The 24,887-nt window shown below is 42.4% G+C and overlaps 1 protein-coding gene across 5 annotated transcripts in view; it reads right to left on the reverse strand.

Annotated features, from left to right (window-relative positions):
* The window catches only part of strbp (spermatid perinuclear RNA binding protein), a 91,987-nt gene that overhangs the window by 23,923 nt on the left and 43,177 nt on the right, over positions 1–24,887 (reverse strand). For 3 of the 5 annotated variants that reach the window (XM_062959996.1, XM_062959991.1, XM_062959994.1), the window contains exons 6-12: positions 16,920–17,014; positions 14,169–14,264; positions 10,319–10,430; positions 8,499–8,596; positions 7,258–7,369; positions 1,303–1,395; positions 925–1,124 (exon numbers count right to left, since the gene is read on the reverse strand). In XM_062959996.1, coding sequence (XP_062816066.1) covers positions 925–1,124; positions 1,303–1,395; positions 7,258–7,369; positions 8,499–8,596; positions 10,319–10,430; positions 14,169–14,264; positions 16,920–17,014 — 806 coding nt within the window. The remainder of the gene's footprint in view (positions 1–924; positions 1,125–1,302; positions 1,396–7,257; positions 7,370–8,498; positions 8,597–10,318; positions 10,431–14,168; positions 14,265–16,919; positions 17,015–24,887) is intronic. The other 2 variants (XM_062959993.1, XM_062959995.1) reach the window with 1 other exon arrangement.

A 24,887-nucleotide genomic window follows, 5' to 3' on the forward strand; every position in this document is an offset into this window, starting at 1 on the left:
CTGAGCGCCTACATGGGAAAGTTGAGAAGATTTTGTGGGAAACAGAACAACTTCATGGCAAGTTGTTTACCTACCTAAGAGTTAGTTCAGGCAACATAGCGTTCAAGGGAGAAGCTAGGCCTGAGTTCTCTTCTTCTTGTTTCAAGCCAAGCCTTGGTTTTGCATTCAAGTATCCAGGTCATTCATTCGGTGCCGTTTACAGATTAGAGAAGAAAATACACTATTCCATTTGGAGTGCCTACATGGGAAAGTTGAGGAAAGATTTTGTGGGAAACAGAACAACTTCATGGCCGTCTATTAATCGGCAAGTTGTTTATCTAAGAGTTAGTTCAGGCAACGTAACGTTCAAGGGAGAAGCTAGGCCTGCGTTCCCTGGTTCTTGTTTCAAGTCAAGCCTTGGTTTTGCATTCAGGTATCCAGGTCATTCATTCAGTGCCGTTTACAGATTAGAGAAGAAAATAGACAGTTCCATTAGGAGTGCCTATATGGGAAAGTTGAGGAGAGATTTTGTGGGAAACAGAATAACTTCATGGGTGTCTATTAATCGGCAAGTTGTTTATCTAAGAGTTAGTTTAGGCAACGTAACGTTCAAGGGAGAAGCTAAGCCTGCGTTCCCTGTTTCAAGCCAAGCCTTGGTTTTGCATTCAAGTATCCAGGTCATTCATTCGGTGCCGTTTACAGATTAGAGAAGAAAATACACTATTCCATTTGGAGTGCCTACATGGGAAAGTTGAGGAGAGATTTTGTGGGAAACAGAACGACTTCATGGCCGTCTATTAATCGGCAAGTTGTTTATCTAAGAGTTAGTTCAGGCAACGTAGCATTCAAGGGAGAAGCTAGGCCTGCGTTCCCTGGTTCTTGTTTCAAGTCAAGTCTTGGTTTTGCATTCATTGATTTGGTGCCGGCTTCGCCATGTGGCCTTACCTTCACTGCGACGTGAAGCTTGGCCGTCTTCTTGGAAGGCCCCGAAGCTTCGTATGTCGTGCCGTCCACGTCGACGGACATCGTGAAGACCGGGGCGTGGACAGGGCCGGACTGAGAGAGGAGCTTGTACTGCAAGCCGGGCCGGATCTGGTTCAGGCGCATCAAGGCATTCATAAGATCTATTGCTTTGCTGTCGAGGACTGGAGTGGAAGGGAGAACAGAGAAAGGGGCTTAGAAGGGCGGTGGAAATCGCATTGGCCGTCAATGGCACAATGTGACAATCCATCCACTGTCCTCCAAGAACTCAAAGACTTGGAAATGCAAGGGAGGGATGAAAAGGCAGAATCAATGTTTGGGGGTCCGAGAGGAGAGACGTACTTTTTCTCAAATTCCGCTTCATCTTCTTATTGGGATCTTTCTCGTCCCCCAACCCGTCTTCGAAAGGCCTCTTCAAAGCAGAGGAACCAGCTCCTATAATATATTGTATATATTTTTATTTATTTATTTACAGTATTTATATTCCGCCCTTCTCACCTCTAAGGGGACTCAGGGCAGATAACATTATATAAATATAGGGCAAACATTCAATGCCCATATACACATAGAACCGAGACAGAGACAGATGCAGAGGCAATTTAATATAATAATATTATAATGTAATACAATATAGTAATAATAATACACTATTATAATTGTATATTTATATTACATGTAATATTACTAAGAATACAATAGAGTCTCACTAATCCAAGCCTCGCTTATCCAAGCCTCTGGATAATCCAAGCCATTTTTGTAGTCAATGTTTTCAATATATCGTGATATTTTGGTGCTAAATTCGTAAATACAGTAATTACTACATAGCATTATTTCGTATTGAACTGCTTTTTCTGTCAAATTTGTTGTATAACATGAGGTTTTGGTGCTTAATTTGTAAAATCATAACCTAATTTGATGTTTAATAGGCTTTTTTTTAACCCCTCCTAATTATCCAACATATTCACTTATCCAACGTTCTGCCAGCCAGTTTATGTTGGATAAGTGAGATTCTACTGTATGTGTGTGTGTGTGTGTGTGTATGTATGTGTATGTGTGTGTGTGTGTATGTGTGTGTGTATATATATATATATATATGTGTGTGTGTTTGTGTGAATGGAGTGTATGTTTGTAGGACTGAGTAAACAACAAAACCACTGAACCAAATCACAACAAATTTGGCCACAATACACCAACACATCTAACATATGTTCTTCACTCACCCCCCCCCCCCCCCGCCCCCAAAAAACCCCCGGATTGGCTTAGGTATAACATAGCCAGGCACTGAAGCTGCAAGGTTATTCAGTGCAATTTAACCAGACCAACTTTGGTAGAAGGTGGCCAGGCTTTGAAGAAGTGAGGCTATTCATTGCAATTCTGGCAGCCCAAAAAAGCATTCCCCTAGAACGCAAGTACCCAGGCTTCCAAGCAAAAGCCTATTCCGTTGCATTCTAACTCACCAAACAAGGATTCCCATAAGAAGAAAACAGCCAGGATTTGAGGCTGCAAAGCTATTCTCTGCTATTCCGCCTGGCCAACAAAGAATTCCCATATGCCACAGCAATGCGTGGCCGGGCACAGCTAGTATAATATATGATGCTTTTATAGTGCTTATATTGTGCTATACTAATAATATAATATATTGTACGCATATATAACTTGTAAGCTGCCCTGAGTCCCCTTCGGGGTGAGAAGCGCAGGATATAAAGGTCACTAATACAGTAGAGTCTCACTTATCCAAGCTAAACGGGTTGGCAGAAGCTTGGATAAGCAAATATCTTGGATAATAAAGAGGGATTAAGGAAAAGCCTATTAAACATCAAATTAGGTTATGATTTTGCAAATTAAGCACCAAAACATCATGTTTTACAACAAATTTGACAGGAAAAGCAGTTCAATACACAGTAATGTTATGTTGTAATTACTGTATTTACGAATTTAGCACCAAAATATCACGATATATTGAAAACATTGACTACAAAAATGGCTTGGATAATCCAGAACCTTGGATAAGTGAGGCTTGGAAAAGTGAGACTCTACTGTAGTTCAATACACAGTCATGTTATGTTGTAATTACTGTATTTACAAATTTAGCACCAAAATATCATGATATATTGAAAACATTGACTACAAAAATGGCTTGGATAATCCAGAACCTTGGATAAGCGAGGCTTGGATAAGTGAGACTCTACTGTATATAAATAAACAATTAATATATGAGAAAAATCAGACAAAAGAAATAGGACTTTCTATGCACAGTGGGCTTTAGACAAGGAGTGTTCTAGATCTAAATGCTCTGAACGTGTCACTCAATAACGTAACGCGCTGGAAACGGCAACAATCCACATGGCAGGTGGATAGACTCAGCCACGGAAGCCACAGACAGCCCTCCTCTATCTATTTGGAGGCCACAAGCTCATAACTCTTCCATAGCCGTCCCGGATTCAGCATCTTCAGCCGCTCTGAATAAGGGGCGGTCCGTCCCCATCCATCATGCGCCTTCACAGCCACACGTCCCCCTCTAATAGAGAATGTCGCACGATCGATGTTCTCCTCTTAAAAATAAATGACCGGTCCTGTCGCCACACTTTCTGAAGCGTCAGGAAGACATTATAGGTTTGACAGAACAAGGTGATATCTTAATTGCCAGAAGGCAGTACCAAAAGCAGAAGGCTGCTTCCCCGTGACATCTGATGTGTGCCAAGGGGTGTTAATAATAATATTAATATTAATAACAATAATCAGCTGGGTCTGAGAGAGGTCTGCTTTCCCATGACATCTGATGTGTGCCAATGGGTGTTAATAATAATATTAATAACAATAGTCAGCTGGGTCTGAGGGAGGTCTGCTTTCCCATGACATCTGATGTGTGCCAATGGGTGTTAATAATAATATTAATAACAATAGTCAGCTGGGTCTGAGAGAGGTTTGCTTTCCCATGACATCTGATGTGTGCCAATGGGTGTTAATAATAATATTAATAACAATAGTCAGCTGGGTCTGAGGGAGGTCTGCTTTCCCATGACATCTGATGTGTGCCAATGGGTGTTAATAATAATATTAATAACAATAGTCAGCTGGGTCTGAGAGAGGTCTGCTTTCCCATGACATCTGATGTGTGCCAATGGGTGTTAATAATAATATTAATAACAATAGTCAGCTGGGTCTGAGGGAGGTCTGCTTTCCCATGACATCTGATCTGTGCCAATGGGTGTTAATAATAATATTAATAACAATAGTCAGCTGGGTCTGAGAGAGGTTTGCTTTCCCATGACATCTGATCTGTGTCAATGGGTGTTAATAATAATATTAATATTAATAACAATAGTCAGCTGGGTCTGAGGGAGGTCTGCTTTCCCATGACATCTGATCTGTGCCAATGGGTGTTAATAATAATATTAATAACAATAGTCAGCTGGGTCTGAGAGAGGTTTGCTTTCCCATGACATCTGATCTGTGCCAATGGGTGTTAATAATAATATTAATAACAATAGTCAGCTGGGTCTGAGAGAGGTCTGCTTTCCCATGACATCTGATGTGTGCCAATGGGTGTTAATAATAATATTAATAACAATAGTCAGCTGGGTCTGAGGGAGGTCTGCTTTCCCATGACATCTGATCTGTGCCAATGGGTGTTAATAATAATATTAATAACAATAGTCAGCTGGGTCTGAGAGAGGTCTGCTTTCCCATGACATCTGATGTGTGCCAATGGGTGTTAATAATAATATTAATAACAATAGTCAGCTGGGTCTGAGGGAGGTCTGCTTTCCCATGACATCTGATCTGTGCCAATCGGTGTTAATAATAATATTAATAACAATAGTCAGCTGGGTCTGAGAGAGGTTTGCTTTCCCATGACATCTGATGTGTGCCAATGGGTGTTAATAATAATATTAATAACAATAGTCAGCTGGGTCTGAGAGAGGTCTGCTTTCCCATGACATCTGATGTGTGCCAATGGGTGTTAATAATAATATTAATAACAATAGTCAGCTGGGTCTGAGGGAGGTCTGCTTTCCCATGACATCTGATGTGTGCCAATGGGTGTTAATAATAATATTAATAACAATAGTCAGCTGGGTCTGAGAGAGGTTTGCTTTCCCATGACATCTGATGTATACCAATGGATGTTAATAATAATATTAATAACAATAGTCAGCTGGGTCTGAGAGAGGTCTGCTTTCCCATGACATCTGATGTGTGCCAATGGGTGTTAATAATAATATTAATAACAATAGTCAGCTGGGTCTGAGGGAGGTCTGCTTTCCCATGACATCTGATCTGTGCCAATGGGTGTTAATAATAATATTAATAACAATAGTCAGCTGGGTCTGAGAGAGGTTTGCTTTCCCATGACATCTGATCTGTGTCAATGGGTGTTAATAATAATATTAATATTAATAACAATAGTCAGCTGGGTCTGAGGGAGGTCTGCTTTCCCATGACATCTGATCTGTGCCAATGGGTGTTAATAATAATATTAATAACAATAGTCAGCTGGGTCTGAGGGAGGTTTGCTTTCCCATGACATCTGATCTGTGCCAATGGGTGTTAATAATAATATTAATAACAATAGTCAGCTGGGTCTGAGAGAGGTCTGCTTTCCCATGACATCTGATGTATACCAATGGATGTTAATAATAATATTAATAACAATAGTCAGCTGGGTCTGAGAGAGGTCTGCTTTCCCATGACATCTGATGTGTGCCAATGGGTGTTAATAATAATATTAATAACAATAGTCAGCTGGGTCTGAGGGAGGTCTGCTTTCCCATGACATCTGATCTGTGTCAATGGGTGTTAATAATAATATTAATATTAATAACAATAGTCAGCTGGGTCTGAGGGAGGTCTGCTTTCCCATGACATCTGATCTGTGTCAATGGGTGTTAATAATAATATTAATAACAATAGTCAGCTGGGTCTGAGGGAGGTCTGCTTTCCCATGACATCTGATGTGTGCCAATGGATGTTAATAATAATATTAATAACAATAGTCAGCTGGGTCTGAGGGAGGTCTGCTTTCCCATGACATCTGATGTATACCAATGGATGTTAATAATAATATTAATAACAATAATCAGCTGGGTCTGAGAGAGGTCTGCTTTCCCATAACATCTGATCTGTGCCAATGGGTGTTAATAATAATATTAATAACAATAATCAGCTGGGTCTGAGAGAGGTCTGCTTCCCCATAACATCTGATCTGTGCCAATGGGTGTTAATAATAATATTAAGAACAATAATCAGCTGGGTCTGAGGGAGGTCTGCTTTCCCATGACATCTGATCTGTGCCAATGGGTGTTAATAATAATATTAATAACAATAGTCAGCTGGGTCTGAGGGAGGTCTGCTTTCCCATGACATCTGATCTGTGCCAATGGGTGTTAATAATAATATTAATAACAATAGTCAGCTGGGTCTGAGAGAGGTTTGCTTTCCCATGACATCTGATCTGTGTCAATGGGTGTTAATAATAATATTAATATTAATAACAATAGTCAGCTGGGTCTGAGGGAGGTCTGCTTTCCCATGACATCTGATCTGTGTCAATGGGTGTTAATAATAATATTAATAACAATAGTCAGCTGGGTCTGAGGGAGGTCTGCTTTCCCATGACATCTGATCTGTGCCAATGGGTGTTAATAATAATATTAATAACAATAGTCAGCTGGGTCTGAGGGAGGTCTGCTTTCCCATGACATCTGATCTGTGCCAATGGGTGTTAATAATAATATTAATAACAATAGTCAGCTGGGTCTGAGAGAGGTCTGCTTTCCCATGACATCTGATGTATACCAATGGATGTTAATAATAATATTAATAACAATAGTCAGCTGGGTCTGAGGGAGGTCTGCTTTCCCATGACATCTGATCTGTGCCAATGGATGTTAATAATAATATTAATAACAATAATCAGCTGGGTCTGAGAGAGGTCTGCTTCCCCATAACATCTGATCTGTGCCAATGGGTGTTAATAATAATATTAATAACAATAATCAGCTGGGTCTGCGAGAGGTCTGCTTTCCCATGACATCTGATGTATACCAATGGATGTTAATAATAATATTAATATTAATAACAATAGTTATTCTGGGACCCTAAGCTGAGTCTGAGAGAGGAGTGCCTCCTCATGACATCTGATGTGTACCAATGGGTGTTAATAATAATATTAATAACAATGGTTATTCTGGGACCCTAAGCTGAGTCTGAGAGAGGAGTGCCTCCTCTTTACATCTGATGTGTACCAATGGGTGTTAATAATATTAACAATAGTACTCTGGGGAAGCCACTTACCTTCTTTGTCGGTCCCCGACCATGAGTATTTCTGGAAGGACTTATTGGAAGGGAGAGGATCCATTTCCAGCACTTTATAGATCTGCCCGAAAGCGGACAGTCTCAACGCGTGCTGCGTAAGAGAAGAGGAGAAAAGGAAAAGCAGAAATAATTATTCACAGCGTTGGCTCCTGCCACAATGGCCTTCTCCATTGCATTCTCCAAAGCAGGCATGGGCAAACTTGGGCCCTCCGGGTGTTTTGGACTTCAACTCCCACCATTCTTAACAGCCGGTACATGGGACAGTTGAGGAGCGATTTTGTGGGAAACAGAACGACTTCATGGCCGTCTATTCATCGGCAAGTTGTTTACCTAAGAGTTTGTTCAGGCAACGTAGCGTTCAAGGGAGAAGCTAGGCCTGCGTTCCCTGGTTTTTGTTTCAAGCCAAGCCTTGGTTTTGCATTCAAGTATCCAGGTCTTTCATTCGGTGCCGTTTACGGATTAGAGAAGAAAATAGACAGTTGAGGAGCGATTTTGTGGGAAACAGAACGACTTCATGGCCGTCTATTAATCGGCAAGTTGTTTATCTAAGAGTTAGTTCAGGCAACGTAGCGTTCAAGGGAGAAGCTAGGCCTGTATTCCCTGGTTCTTGTTTCAAGTCAAGCCTTGGTTTTGCATTCAAGTATCCAGGTCATTCATTCAGTGCCATTTACAGATTAAAGAAGAAAATAGACAGTTCCATTTGGAGTGCCTACATGGGAAAGTTGCGGAGCGATTTTGTGGGAAACAGAACGACTTCATGGCCGTCTATTCATCGGCAAGTTGTTTACCTAAGAGTTTGTTCAGGCAACGTAGCGTTCAAGGGAGAAGCTAGGCCTGCGTTCCCTGGTTTTTGTTTCAAGTCAAGCCTTGGTTTTGCATTCAAGCATCCTGGAAGTTTTCCTAACTGGCTGTTGGGAATGGTGGGAGTTGAAGTCCAAAACACCCGGAGGGCCCAAGTTTGCCCAAGCTTGCTCTAAACACACAGCAATTCATCCCTTACGAATGTGAACATTGACAATGGTTAATGGAGCCCAATAAAACTCAAGAGGGGCTGCAGAATGAGCACCCTGTCCTTGCCTTTCTCACCCTGTAACGTCTGCCAGTTTGCAATACTAAGACATTGTAAGGAAGACTAACGCAACGGGATAATGACGACACAACCCACCCCGGAGGTGGACACAGATCCTCCAAAGCTCAGTGCAGGCAGCTGAACAGTTTACCTGGGCACTATGGGTAATGGCTTCTCTTTGTTGAACAGTCAAATTGGACAAGGCATCCGTCGGCTCCCGTTCGCAGGGGTCATGCAGGCCAGGCCCACCTGCAGGCAAAGGAAGAGGGAAATGCGGGTCAACACTGGCACAGCTAGTTAGTAGCCAGCGGCAAATAAATCACTACTGACCAAGAGGTCATGAGATCGGATTGAGCTCCCAACCATTTCATAGCCTAGCTCGCTATTGACCAAACAGCCCGAAATACAGTTGCATCTGTCAAGTAGGAAATTTAGGTACCACTTTATGCGGGGAGGCTAATTTAACTAATTTATGACAGCATTAAAAACTTCTAGCAGTGTGCGGAAAGGAATGAGGAAGTACTCCATCAAGGACTTGGTGTCACAAGTGGTGTCACAAGTGGCCGGAATCGGGCATACCCTCATGAAGCCGGAAGCTGGAAAATGTTAAATTGCCTCTGTGTATGTCTATATATGCCGGATTGAGCTCCTGGCCATTAATAGCCTAGCTTGCTGTTGGCCTAAACAGCCTGAAAGACAGTTACATCTGTCAAGTAGGAAATTTAGGTACCACTTTATGCTGGGAGGCTAATTTAACTAATTTACAACAGCATAAAAACTTCCAGAAGTGTGCGGAAAGGAATGAGGAAGTACTCCATCAAGGACTTGGTGTCACAAGTAGTATCACAAGTGGCCGGAATCGCGCATACTCTCATGAAGCTGGAAAATGTCAAATTGCTTCCATGTCTGTCTATATCTTGTATGTCTAATGGCACTAAACCCTGGGATCGTTATCCTGGGAGCCTTGGGTCGGAAAGGAATGAGGAAGTACTCCATCAAGGACTTGGTGTCACAAGTGGTATCACAAGTGGCCGGAATCGCGCATACTCTCATGAAGCTGGAAAATGTCACATTGCTTCCATGTCTGTCTATATGTTGTATGTCTAATGGCACTGAACCCTGGGATCGTTATCCTGGGAGCCTTGGGTCGGAAAGGAATGAGGAAGTACTCCATCAAGGACTTGGTGTCACAAGTGGTATCACAAGTGGCCAGAATCGCGCATACTCTCATGAAGCTGGAAAATGTTAAATTGCCTCCGTGTCTGTCTATATGTTGTATGTCTAATGGCACTGAACCCTGGGATCGTTATCCTGGGAGCCTTGGGTCGGAAAGGAATGATGAAGTACTCCATCAAGGACTTGGTGTCACAAGTGGTATCGCAAGTGGCCGGAATCGCGCATACTCTCATGAAGCTGGAAAATGTTAAATTGCCTCCGTGTCTGTCTATATGTTGTATGTCTAATGGAACTGAACCCTGGGATCGTTATCCTGGGAGCCTTGGGTCGGAAAGGAATGAGGAAGTACTCCATCAAGGACTTGGTGTCACAAGTGGTATCGCAAGTGGCCGGAATCGCGCATACTCTCATGAAGCTGGAAAATGTTAAATTGCCTCCGTGTCTGTCTATATGTTGTATGTCTAATGGCACTGAACCCTGGGATCGTTATCCTGGGAGCCTTGGGTCGGAAAGGAATGAGGAAGTACTCCATCAAGGACTTGGTGTCACAAGTGGTATCACAAGTGGCTGGAATCGCGCATATCCTCATGAAGCCGGAAGCTGGAAAATGTTAAATTGCCTCCGTGTCTATATGCCATATGTCTAATGGCACTGACCCCTGGGATCATTATCCTGGGAGCCTTGGGTCGCTTGTCAAGGATTTGAAGGCACAAACCAACAACAACAACAACAACAACAACAACAAGATCAATGGGGAAGCAGTGCCCACAAGACGGGCTCCGTTCTCTCCCTTACCGGGCAGCAGGATCCCTGACGCCAAACACTCCATCACTCGCCGCAGGGCTTCTCCTGCCCCCAAAGGTCTATTGCAAGTACCGATTGCTTTTTCACAGATCAGTTCCAAGGGCTGGAAGAGAGGAGACCGCCATCAGCACCACGTATGGAAAGGGAAAGGACGTGTTTGCAAGCACCGAGGACAGAAAGAGCAAGGCTAAACCAGGCATGGGCCAACTTCGGCCCTCCAGGTGTTTTGGACTTCAACTCCCACAAATCTCTACTGTATTATTATTGAGTTCCTGGGAACCATCAAAATGAACAAAACCTGGCAGTCAGCATTTAAAAACTCTGGGCAATAAATAAAGAAAAATAAGGGCATTCAAGACTGGAAACAACCAGAGTCAGCTAACACCTCCCAACAAAGGATTCCCCCCAGGAGGAAATAACCATGCTTCTAAGCTAAAAGCCCATTCAGTGCTAATCAAGGTGACTAATTACAACATTCATACTTTCTTCCACAAACAAAAACCCACTTAGGGCAACGCCACAGCAATGCGTGCCCGGGCACAGCTAGTATATATCTATAGACTAGCTTTGCCCGGCGACGCGTTGCTGTGGCTTATGGTTTCAGAGTGTTGCTCTTTATTTACTGTCCTGATTTTAGAGATTATATTGTTCTGTATTATTATATCACAGTAATTATTACATATTATATTTATAATCTTATATTATCTGCTTAGAACTGGATTATATGAGGCCCCTTCTTCACAGCTGTATAAAATGCACACTGAAGTGGATTATATGGCAGTGTGGAGTCCAGATAATCCAGTTCAAAGCAGATAATATAAGATTATAAATGGGTTATATAGCTGCCATTTAATCCAGTTAAAATCAGATAATCTGTATTTTATAGGCAGTGTGGAAGAGGCCTAAGTGAGGCCTAACTCTGCCTGTCCCCTGGGCTGAGTAGGTTGCTAGGAGACCAAGCGGGCAGAGCTTAGCCTTCTAACTGGAAGCAATTGGATAAAAACAATTATTCCTCTCCCTCTAATTAGGACTTTATTTTTCTTTTCTTTTTGTTGTATGAACGTAGAGGCATGGATGAGGGGTTGTGTTGCCAAGTTTAGGGTTTCTGTGATGTGTAGTTTTGTTGTTTTGTCCTAGGCCGAAATTTCATTACCCTTTTATATATATAGATATACACAAACACACACACATACACTATTTATAATCTGCCTCGGGGAGTGTGCTTGTTCCATCAATGTTTAACATTTGCACAAATGGCCAGCCACTTCTAGAAGGGAGAGAGCATTTAATCTATGCTGACGATCGTGCCATCACTGCTCAATCAGGGAGCTTTGAAAGGGTTGAACAGAAGCTCTCTGAAGCTTTAGGTGCTCTTACTGCCTATTATGATCGTCAGCATTGATTTTTTTATTTTTTGATACGAAATAAATCTATGCTGACGATCGTGCCATCACTGCTCAATCAGGGAGCTTTGAAAGGGTTGAACAGAAGCTCTCTGAAGCTTTAGGTGCTCTTACTGCCTATTATGATCGTCAGCATTGATTTTTAATTTTTTGATACGAAATAAATCTATGCTGACGATCGTGCCATCACTGCTCAATCAGGGAGCTTTGAAAGGGTTGAACAGAAGCTCTCTGAAGCTTTAGGTGCTCTTACTGCCTATTACGATCGTCAGCATTGATTTGTTTTTATTTTTTGATACGAAATAAATCTATGCTGACGATCGTGCCATCACTGCTCAATCAGGGAGCTTTGAAATGGCTGAACAGAAGCTCTCTGAAGCTTTAGGTGCTCTTACTGCCTATTACGATCGTCAGCATTGATTTGTTTTTATTTTTTGATACGAAATAAATCTATGCTGACGATCGTGCCATCACTGCTCAATCAGGGAGCTTTGAAAGGGTTGAACAAAAGCTCTCTGAAGCTTTAGGTGCTCTTACTGCCTATTACGATCGTCAGCATTGATTTGTTTTTATTTTTTGATACGAAATAAATCTATGCTGACGATCGTGCCATCACTGCTCAATCAGGGAGCTTTGAAAGGGTTGAACAGAAGCTCTCTGAAGCTTTAGGTGCTCTTACTGCCTATTACGATCGTCAGCATTGATTTATTTTTATTTTTTGATACGAAATAAATCTATGCTGACGATCGTGCCATCACTGCTCAATCAGGGAGCTTTGAAAGGGTTGAACAGAAGCTCTCTGAAGCTTTAGGTGCTCTTACTGCCTATTACAATCGTCAGCATTGATTTATTTTTATTTTTTGATACGAAATAAATCTATGCTGACGATCGTGCCATCACTGCTCAATCAGGGAGCTTTGAAAGGGTTGAACAGAAGCTCTCTGAAGCTTTAGGTGCTCTTACTGCCTATTACAATCGTCAGCATTGATTGATTTTTATTTTTTGATACGAAATAAATCTATGCTGACGATCGTGCCATCACTGCTCAATCAGGGAGCTTTGAAAGGGTCGAACAGAAGCTCTCTGAAGCTTTAGGTGCTCTTACTGCCTATTACAATCGTCAGCATTGATTTATTTTTATTTTTTGATACGAAATAAATCTATGCTGACGATCGTGCCATCACTGCTCAATCAGGGAGCTTTGAAAGGGTTGAACAGAAGCTCTCTGAAGCTTTAGGTGCTCTTACTGCCTATTACGATCGTCAGCATTGATTTGTTTTTATTTTTTGATACGAAATAAATCTATGCTGACGATCGTGCCATCACTGCTCAATCAGGGAGCTTTGAAAGGGTTGAACAGAAGCTCTCTGAAGCTTTAGGTGCTCTTACTGCCTATTACGATCGTCAGCATTGATTTGTTTTTATTTTTTGATACGAAATAAATCTATGCTGACGATCGTGCCATCACTGCTCAATCAGGGAGCTTTGAAAGGGTTGAACAGAAGCTCTCTGAAGCTTTAGGTGCTCTTACTGCCTATTACAATCGTCAGCATTGATTTATTTTTATTTTTTGATACGAAATAAATCTATGCTGACGATCGTGCCATCACTGCTCAATCAGGGAGCTTTGAAAGGGTTGAACAGAAGCTCTCTGAAGCTTTAGGTGCTCTTACTGCCTATTACAATCGTCAGCATTGATTGATTTTTATTTTTTGATACGAAATAAATCTATGCTGACGATCGTGCCATCACTGCTCAATCAGGGAGCTTTGAAAGGGTCGAACAGAAGCTCTCTGAAGCTTTAGGTGCTCTTACTGCCTATTACAATCGTCAGCATTGATTTATTTTTATTTTTTGATACGAAATAAATCTATGCTGACGATCGTGCCATCACTGCTCAATCAGGGAGCTTTGAAAGGGTTGAACAGAAGCTCTCTGAAGCTTTAGGTGCTCTTACTGCCTATTACGATCGTCAGCATTGATTTGTTTTTATTTTTTGATACGAAATAAATCTATGCTGACGATCGTGCCATCACTGCTCAATCAGGGAGCTTTGAAAGGGTTGAACAAAAGCTCTCTGAAGCTTTAGGTGCTCTTACTGCCTATTACGATCGTCAGCATTGATTTGTTTTTATTTTTTGATACGAAATAAATCTATGCTGACGATCGTGCCATCACTGCTCAATCAGGGAGCTTTGAAAGGGTTGAACAGAAGCTCTCTGAAGCTTTAGGTGCTCTTACTGCCTATTACGATCGTCAGCATTGATTTTTTTTTATTTTTTGATACGAAATAAATCTATGCTGACGATCGTGCCATCACTGCTCAATCAGGGAGCTTTGAAATGGCTGAACAGAAGCTCTCTGAAGCTTTAGGTGCTCTTACTGCCTATTACGGGGAAAAACAACTATGTGTTTTCAATGCCGCGCAGGTTACTCACCCATCCTTTCAGGGGCGCCCAGGTGGGAACTCTGTTGCACAAATCCCGCAGCACACGCAGCACAATGACGCAGGACTTGAGCCCGTTGGCCCTGGCCTAAAACAAACAGAACCATTTCCAACCCGTCGGACTAAAGGCCTGACCGGAACAACGTCTCCGTGAACAACAACAACCACCGTCAATGCATTGTTAACATCTTCAGACCTTTGCCAAGCTCATTCATTTAAATATGGTTGTGAGGTCGTAATACAATATCAATTGTAATATAACAATAATATATAATATAGTACTCATACTATAAGGAGCCCCGGTGGCGAAGTGCTTTAAAGCACTGAGTTGGAGACCGAAAGGTCCCAGGTTCAAATCCCAGGAGCGGCGTGAGTGCCCGCTGTTAGCTCCAGCTCCTGCCAACCTAGCAGTTCGAAAACATGCCAATGTGAGTAGAGCAATAGGTACCGCTCTGGCAGGAAGGTAAGGGCGCTCCATGCAGTCATGCCGGCCACATGACCTTGGAGGTGTCTACGGACAACGCCGGCTCTTCGGCTTAGAAATGGAGATGAGCAACAACCCCCAGAGTTAGACATGACTGGACTTAACGTCAGGGGAAACCTTTACCTTTACCTTACTCATAGTATAATAAACTAAAATAATACTATAATAATAATATTATAAAAACTATAATAAACTAATGTGACCTTAAATGACTCTACTTTAGCTAGAGTCTCACTTATCCAAGCCTCGCTTATCCAAGCCTCTGGATAATCCAAGCCATTTTTGTAGTCAATGTTTTCAATATATCGTGATATTTTGGTGCTAATTTCGTAAATACAGTAATTACTACTGTAATAGCATTACTGCATATTGAACTACTTTTTCTGTCAAATTTGTTGTTAAACATGATGTTTTTGGTGCTTAATTTGTAAAATCATAATCTAATTTGATGTTTAATAGTCTTTTCCTTAATCTCTCCTTATTATCCAAGATATTTGCTTGTCCAACATTCTGCCGGCCCGTTTAGCTTGGATAAGTGAGACTCTACTGTATTAATTACAATAATTATTATTTGTGTGTTTTTGTATTTGATACCACTGTATGCTTTTTTATATCTGTGAGCCGCCCTGAGTCCCTCTGGGGAGATGGTGGTGGGGTATAAAAATAAAATTATTATTATTATTATTTACGAATTTTTTAATCATAATGTGCACCTTGCTTATCCACTATTGCAACCTCATTGTTTTTAATTCGATGTTTTAATTCTGTGTTGTGTTTTTTGCCTATTGTGTATATTTTATTATTGGTTTCTGTTGTTGTCCTTTGATGTTTCATATTTTATCATCGCTTGTATTTTGATTTTGCTGTAAGCCGCCCCGAGTCCCCTTCCGGGGAGATGGAGGCGGGATATAAATAAACTTATTATTATTACTATTATTATTATTATTATTATTATTATTATTAAAAACTAATGAGAGCCTTAACTTTAAATATCCCAAGATTTTGATGATATTATTATTATTATTATTATTATTATTATTATTATTATTAAAAACTAATGAGAGCCTTAACTTTAAATATCCCAAGATTTTGATATTATTATTATTATTATTATTATTAAAAACTAATGAGAGCCTTAACTTTAAATATCCCAAGATTTTGATATTATTATTATTATTATTATTATTATTAAAAACTAATGAGAGCCTTAACTTTAAATATCCCAAGATTTTGATATTATTATTATTATTATTAAAAACTAATGAGAGCCTTAACTTTAAATATCCCAAGATTTTGATATTATTATTATTATTAAAAACTAATGAGAGTCTTAACTTTAAATATCCCAAGATTTTGATATTATTATTATTATTAAAAACTAATGAGAGCCTTAACTTTAAATATCCCAAGATTTTGATATTATTATTATTATTATTATTATTATTATTATTATTATTATTACAGTAGAGTCTCACTTATCCAACATAAACGGGCTGGCAGAATGTTGGATAAGCGAATATGTTGGATAATAAGGAGGCATTAAGGAAAAGCCTATTAAACATCAAATTAGGTTATGATTTTACAAATGAAGCACCAAAACATCATGTTAGACAACAAATTTGGCAGAAAAAGTAGTTCAATACGCAGTAATGCTATGTAGTAATTACTGTATTTACGAATTTAGCACCAAAATATCACGATATATTGAAAACATTGACTACAAAAATGCGTTGGATAATCCAGAATGTTGGATAAGCGAGTGTTGGATAAGTGAGACTCTACTGTATTATTATTAAAAACTAATGAGAGCCTTAACTTTAAATATCCCAAGATTTTGATATTATTATTATTATTATTATTATTAAAACTAATGAGAGCCTTAACTTTAAATATCCCAAGATTTTGATATTATTATTATTATTATTATTATTATTATTATTATTATTATTATTATTATTAAAAACTAATGAGAGCCTTAACTTTAAATATCCCAAGATTTTGAATGCAGTACAACAGATTATCACAGAAAAAGAGAACGACAAGAATGCACAAATTGTGATGTCACTTTCCCACCAGACTTGTATCATTTGGATTTATTTTCAATTGGAATAATTCACGCTCTTGAGTCAATAAGGAGGACACTTCTTAAAACCGGGAGAGGAGGAAATGGAAGAGGAGATTGATCGTATATATAGAATCAAATAAAAATAAAAATAAAACCAAAGGCTACGGTAAGGGAAGAAGAATGAAAAGCCCAACCTGGAACCATTTGGCGTGTCGCAGAGACGCCAAAGCATCGAGGCATTTTTGCCGGTCGAGAAAGTCCGGCGGGTCTTTCATCGGAACACTGTCTACTGGGAAAATGGGAATATAAAGGGAAAGAAACAAAAGAGAGAGAAAAAAAAAGAGAGAGAGAGAGACAGACACAATTTGACCAAGGGGTTTCTGTCACACGTCGACACAGAACGGGCAGCATGACGGGGGCATTAATAGGATCCACAGAATGTCTTTTTCGGCATCTTCCCGACCCAATTTCCCGATTCCGTTCTTAAATCAATGGCACCGCCGAAGCAGCGTTTCAAACGGCTGCGGCCAATCTGGGATCTTATTAATTTCGGGTTTTTTTTAAAACAACAACAACAACATCATAACATGTTTAGGGAGCGGACCATGCAAAGTGTGGGGCTTTCCTGCCTCTTTCCCCAAGTTTTTGGAACGGGGACCCAAATGAATAAGCAAACAGAAAAGAAAGGCTTCCACGTGGTTTTGCCAAAGGAAATCCCAGTCTGATGCGGAAGGAAGGCCAATCTGAAATGACGAAATAGCAGCCAGGGCGAGGCACGATTATTCTGGAGGCGACAATCAAAATTTGGTTGGACGGCCACAGACACCTTTGAGGTTTGTGCTCTTATTGCTTTAATAATAATAATAATAATAATAATAATACTTTATTTATATTCCACTCTATCTTCCCAAGGGGACTGGTTAGTAGCCAGCTGCAATAAAAATCACTACTGACCAAGCGGTCATGAGTTCCAATCCAGCCCGGGTCATTGTTGACCTATGCAGCTCGAAAGACAGTTGCATCTCTCGAGTAGGAAATTTAGGTACCCCTTTATGCGGGGAGGCCAATGTAACTAATGTACAACATCAGCAGCGTCCGAAAAGGAATGAGGAACTACTCCATCAAAGGCTCGGTGTCACAAGTGGACGACAAAGCGGCAGCTCCCCCTGTGACCAGAATCAAGCATACCCTCATGAAGCTGGACAATGTTAAATTGCCTCTGTGTCTGTCTATATATGCCGGATTGAGCTCCCAACCATTAATAGCCTAGCTTGCTGCTGACCTATGCAGCTCGAAAGACAGTTGCACCTCTCGAGTAGGAAATTTAGGTACCGCTAAATTTAGGTACCGTTAGGCTAATTTAACTAATTTATGACATCATAAGAACTTCCAGCAGCGTGCGGAAATGAACGAGGAAGTACTCCATCAAGGGCTCGGTGTCACAAATGATGAAGCGGCAGCTCCCCCTGTGGCCGGAATCGAGCATACCCTCATGAAGCTGGACAATGTTAAATTGCCTCTGTGTCTGTCTATATATGTCTATATCTAATGGCACTGTTTGCAATGTCTATGCGCATTGTGATCCGCCCTGAGAACCCTTTGGGGTGAGAAAGAAGGGTGGAATATAAATACTGTAAATAATAAATAAATGCCTATATATACCTCCATATGTTGTCTTTCCTGTCTGTGTATAACGACTTTAACTTGCCTCTGTGTCTGTCTATATATGTCTTAAGAGTTAGTTCAGACAACGTTGGGTTCAAGCGAGAAGCTAGGCCCGAATTCTCTGGTCGTATGTCTAACGACATGGAATGTTTGCCATGTATATGCGCATTGTGATCCGCCCTGAGTCCCCTTCGGGGTGGGAAAGACGGGCGGAATATAGATACTTTAATAATAATAATAATAATAATAATAATAATAATAATAATAATAATAATAATAATAAGTCTTTCATGGGTGGCTATTAAATAGCAAGTTGTTTACTTAAAGGTTAGTTCAGACAACGTAGGGTTCAAGTGAGAAGCTAGGCCTGAATTCTCTGGTTGTATGTCTAATAATGGCATGGAATGTTTGTCATGTATATGCGCATTGTGATCTGCCCTGAGTCCCCTTTGGGGTGGGAAAGACGGGCGGAATATAGATACTATAATAATAATAATAATAATAATAATAATAATAATAATAATAATAATAATAATAATAATAATATGAAATTCAGCATATCTATCTTGTTTGCTGTGTCATAATAAAATAATAATAATAATAATAATAATAATAATAATAATAATAATAATAATGTCTTTCATGGGTGGCTATTAAATAGCAAGTTGTTTACTTAAGGGTTGGTTCAGGCAACGTTGGGTTCAAGTGAGAAGCTAGGCCCGAGTTCTCTTATGTCTAATGGCATGGAATGTTTGCCATGTATAGGTGCATTGTGATCCGCCCTGAGTCTCCTTCGGGGTGGGAAAGACGGGCGGAATATAAATACTTTAATAATAATAATAATAATAATAATAATAATAATAATAATAATAATAAAATAAGTCTTTCATGGGTGGCTATTAAATAGTAAGTTGCTTACTTAAAGGTTAGTTCAGACAACATATTGTTCAAGTGAGAAGCTAGGCCTGAGTTCTGCAAATAAAAATACATACTTTGGCTTTTAGCTAGATAGAGAAACAGAAAGATTAAATAAGCCCATGGCTGTCTGGGGTTATTGCTGGGGTTACTGCTTTATTAATGTCACCGAAGAGGGATAATCCAACTTGCTGTCGGTGTAAAAGCAACAAGAACGAGAGCGTGGTCAACCTCAAAGGGTCCTAAGTGTCCGTCTGCCCTGGCTCTGGCCGAATCGACCCATTAAAGGAACAGCAAAGCGCCACACAGTGATGGTCTCGCTCCCGATGAACTTTGCAGCAGGTATTTGCAGCGTTTGGGCCGCAACCCCCTCCTGCAGGAAGGATCCAATAAATGCTGCAAAGTCATAAATGAGATTAGCGGCCTGGGTGGCTGTAGAAAGCACACGTGAGAAAAAGGGCGCCGTGGTTTTAGTCGCTGTTAAAAGTTTGCTGCGGGTTGCCTCCTCCCCAACTTTTGTCAGCACTATATATATATATTTTTAACCCCCTGTGCAATATGCGCCGTTTGATTAGGAACGAAACAGCACATCTCCTTTTTTTCCACAACATGCATTGCACAAGACGCAATTTTAGAAGTTAGGAGGGGGGAAAACCCAACTTTTCGGGACCATTCCCGCAAGGCTCCTCCTTGCAAGGGGAATGTGGAGCAGACCGGGATAACGCTGAAGCGGCCGAGGAGAATCCAACCTCTGGGCATTGCAGATGAATGATTAGCCAGAGATCCAAAAAAGAAGAAGCTGGATTTCCACGGCACTTCCAGAGGAACGTTAATCGGAGGAGGCCGCGCTGAAAACAGACCGAGAGGGCCTTCCGAAGTGACCGATCCGGCCCGCCCGTGTGTTTTCCCAAGGCAGCACGTTCCTCTTCCATTGCAGGCAGTCAATGAGTGAGAGTTAAGTCTTGGAAGGAAAGGACAGAGAGATGGAAAGGGAAAGAGAGGCAGAATGGAGGGCTGGGTTTGCGGGTGGCTCACAGTGCTGAGATCGCTCAAGGCGGTCCGGTCCGGTGGCTTCATGCTCTGACTGCAGATCAGGGCTGCACACATCAGCCTGACGGTTGCCTTCGAATCCACGGACGCAGAAACCCTGGACACAGAGGGCCAACTATAATTTTTTCACATAGTGGTCTACGTTCTTTTGTTACTGAACGACAACTCCCATTACTTTTCATCATCCACCATGAGGATACTGGGTACTGTAACACTTGTGGCCCTCAAGTTAGGGAAAGGTGAAAGAATACTTTACCATCAAGCATCCAGAAATGAAAGGAGAAGCCTTTGCCTTGTTTGTGTTTGCATGAAAGGAGAAGCCTTTGCCTTGTTTGTGTTTGCATGAAAGGACAAGCCTTTGCCTTGTTTGTGTTTGCATGAAAGGAGAAGCCTTTGCCTTGTTTGTGTTTGCATGAAAGGACAAGCCTTTGCCTTGTTTGTGTTTGCATGAAAGGAGAAGCCTTTGCCTTGTTTGTGTTTGCATGAAAGGACCAGCCTTTGCCTTGTTTGTGTTTGCATGAAAGGAGAGGCCTTTGCCTTGTTTGTGTTTGCATGAAAGGAGAGGCCTTTGCCTTGTTTGCGTTTGCATGAAAGGAGAAGCCTTTGCCTTGTTTGTGTTTGCATGAAAGGACAAGCCTTTGCCTTGCTTGTGTTTGCATGAAAGGAGAAGCCTTTGCCTTGTTTGTGTTTGCATGAAAGGAGAAGCCTTTGCCTTGCTTGTGTTTGCATGAAAGGAGAAGCCTTTGCCTTGTTTGTGTTTGCATGAAAGGAGAGGCCTTTGCCTTGTTTGTGTTTGCATGAAAGGAGAGGCCTTTGCCTTGTTTGCGTTTGCATGAAAGGAGAGGCCTTTGCCTTGTTTGTGTTTGCATGAAAGGAGAGGCCTTTGCTTTGTTTGTGTTTGCATGAAAGGAGAAGCCTTTGCCTTGTTTGTGTTTGCATGAAAGGACAAGCCTTTGCCTTGTTTGTGTTTGCATGAAAGGAGAAGCCTTTGCCTTGCTTGTGTTTGCATGAAAGGAGAAGCCTTTGCCTTGTTTGTGTTTGCATGAAAGGAGAGGCCTTTGCCTTGTTTGCGTTTGCATGAAAGGACAAGCCTTTGCTTTGTTTGTGTTTGCATGAAAGGAGAGGCCTTTGCCTTGTTTGCAAAGCAAAGCATCCAAGATGCTGGGAATTTAGATGGGAAAAATGCCTTTACCTCTGTTTGTGCTGTCTGTCCTTGTTAATTGTGTAATTGGCATTGAATGTTTGCCATATGTATGTTCTGTGAGCTGCTCTGAGTCCCTTTCGGGGTGAGAATGGCGGGGTATAAATAACGTAAATAAATAAAATAAATAAGCTTGATGTCTCTGTGTTTTAGAATTTCAAGGGGTGAGGGAAGGACAGCCTTTAATACCAAACCCCAGTCATAATGCTAATAGTTCATAAAATGGAATGGAGTCATCTGACGTAGGGTCCAAAGTTTCGTTGCCAAATTGAATCCGTCTCTTATCTTTTGTCCACATAAATCCAAACGCTTATCTTGCAGTATTTTACAACCGCCGAGGCTCACCAACGGTTTATTGTGGTCTTGGGTCAATCTCTTCGGGTTTAAGTAGTATTTTATTTTATGGAAGTAAGTCCCAGGAGCTGACAGTCAGAGCATGGGTTTGAAATACGGCTGTTCCCAAGACACCGAGCACCACGCAGAACGCACGCCCCTCGGCTTATTCTGTTAGGAGAGAGATTAGTGGACAAACCAAACCGGACGGCAGGAAACCTTGGTCAGTGTTGTTTGGAGGCTCCAGAGATCGGTGGTCAAGATGAGCCATCACAACCCATTATGACAATTGTCTGAAGTCAGTAAGGAAGTCCAAATAAAAAGCTCCAAAGCTATTTATTATACGTGTTTGAAACCTGTATGGAGACCTGCTTGAAACACTGGGAGATGTCAGTACTGGATGAGAAGGAACACAGGTCTGACTCTGTAGAGTCTCCCATGATTCCTTCTGTTGTCCGCAAACGGCTTCAGCACAACATGTTAACCACCAGCTGCAATAAATCTTACCAATCGAAAGGTTGGCAGTTCGAATCCCAGGTCGGGGTGAGCACCTGACTTTCAGCCCAGCTCACTGCCCACCTAGCAGATCGATAAATGTTGGCAGCCTGGGTTGGGGTGAGCACCTGCCTTCAGCCCAGCTCACTGCCCACCTAGCAGATCGATAAACATTGGCAGCCCAGGTCAGAGTGAGCACCTGCCTTCAGCCCAGCTCACTGCCCACCTAGCAAATCGATAAAGGTTGGCAGCCCAGGTTGGGGTGAGCACCTGCCTTCAGCCCAGCTCACTGCCCACCTAGCAGATTGATAAAGGTTGGCAGCCCAGGTTGGGGTGAGCACCTGGCCTTCAGCCCAGCTCACTGCCCACCTAGCAGATTGATAAAGGTTGGCAGCCCAGGTTGGCGTGAGCACCTGGCCTTCAGCCCAGCTCACTGCCCACCTAGCAGATTGATAAAGGTTGGCAGCCCGGGTTGGGGTGAGCACCTGACCTTCAGCCCAGCTCACTGCCCACCTAGCAGATCGATAAAGGTTGGCAGCCTAGGTTGGGGTGAGCACCTGGCCTTCAGCCCAGCTCACTGCCCACCTAGCAGATTGATAAAGGTTGGCAGCCCGGATTGGGGTGAGCACCTGACCTTCAGCCCAGCTCACTGCCCACCTAGCAGATCGATAAAGGTTGGCAGCCCAGGTTGGGGTGAGCACCTGACCTTCAGCCCAGCTCACTGCCCACCTAGCAGATCGATAAAGGTTGGCAGCCCGGATTGGGGTGAGCACCTGACCTTCAGTCCAGCTCACTGCCCACCTAACAGATCGATAAACGTTGGCAGCCCGGGTTGGAGTGAGCACCCAACCTTCAGCCCAGCTCACTGCCCACCTAGCAGATTGATAAAGGTTGGCAGCCCAGGTCGGGGTGAGCACCTGATCTTCCACCCAGCTCACTGCCCACCTAGCAGATCGATAAAGGTTAGCAGCCCGGGTTGGGGTGAGCACCCAACCTTCAGCCCAGCTCACTGCCCACCTAGCAGATCAATAAAGCTTGGCAGCCCAGGTCGGGGTGAGCACCTGATCTTCAGCACAGCTCACTGCCCACCTAGCAGATCGATAAACGTTGGCAGCCCGGGTTGGAGTGAGCACCCGACCTTCAGCCCAGCTCACTGTCCACCTAGCAGATCGATAAAGGTTGGCAGCCTGGGTTGGGGTGAGCAACCGACCTTCAGCCCAGCACACTGCCCACCTAGCAGAGTAGATAAAAAAGGAGGTATTTTAATGGCACCATAAAGGAAATACCAGAAAAATGCCGGCAATAAAAAAAATGGAGTAAGTCTCTTTGTCATGGAGGATGGAGCAAGAGCACTCCCCAGTGGCCGGAATTGCACAACCTCCAGGATGGGAAATGCCTATATACACTTCTATCTGTTGTCTGTCCTGTCTGTGTATAATGGCACTGAGTGTAAATAAATAGTTTTACTGACCGCTGACATAATATCCAAGCAAAAATGCAATGCTGATTTTCATGTGTTGTTACGTTCAATGCTTTTCCCTGAAGAGGAGAACACTGACCAAGGCTTCTTGCAGTGAGGGTGGTTCAATGTGGGGTGGAAGAAAAAGGGCAACAAAGGGGGGGGGGATAATCTATAGAGACAGGGATGAGGTTTGTCAATGGACGGGGAGGGGGTTTCCAGCTGCCTTGACTGTCATGACAGAGAAGCACCAGTTGGTCAAAAGTCTGGTATCAACTCAACGGTGGGGAGACGTCAGAAATTACTAACACGCTTCCCTGTGGAAATCGGAATTTCTCGGCATTCAGTCCCTGCGCCAGTGAAGCCGGCACAAGGCTGTGGTCCAAATTACAGGGGGGGGGAGGGAAGAGGAGGAAGGAGAGGAGAGAGAGAGAAGAGACCTCTGCACATTGCTCTTGGCTTCAGGGATGGAGCAGACATCCTCCATCAATACCCTTTCTTGCAATTACACCGAGTAACAGGAGACGGGATGCGGGGAGGACCTAGGGAGGTAGAGTTTCGAAACCGATCGAGCGCACCCGTAACATCATCTCCTGTGCGCCTCAATTAATCCGAAAGGCGGGTGGCGGAGAAAGGAGCCTTTTGAAAGAGGGACAACACTGGCTGGCTTTGTTGCCGTCCCGCTGGGGGGGAACCCGGGGGGTCCTCTGAGAAGCGTCTCTGTTTCCAGCGTGAACATTTCTACCCTCCGGACTCAGACAAAGCAGAATGACCAGCATTGAGTGTCAACCGAGACCAAAAAGCCTACGTGAGGGCAGCCCAGGTATGCAAAGTCCACCAGAAGGAGCTCCTTCCCATCCATCAGCCCTCGCTTGAAGCGTGGCTCTCAAAACGGGTTCGGAAACTAGAAACACGGTAAGGATTGTGAGGCCACAAAAGCACACAGATTTGACAGAATCAAGGTCTTACAGTCCAAACCCCAAGCTTGCAGAAGGCATCCCTTCACCGGAGACACCCTGTTCTACTAATTCATCCAAATCTATT

This window comes from Anolis carolinensis, unplaced genomic scaffold (genome assembly GCF_035594765.1).
Source record: "Anolis carolinensis isolate JA03-04 unplaced genomic scaffold, rAnoCar3.1.pri scaffold_7, whole genome shotgun sequence".
Lineage (NCBI taxonomy): Eukaryota > Metazoa > Chordata > Lepidosauria > Squamata > Dactyloidae > Anolis > Anolis carolinensis.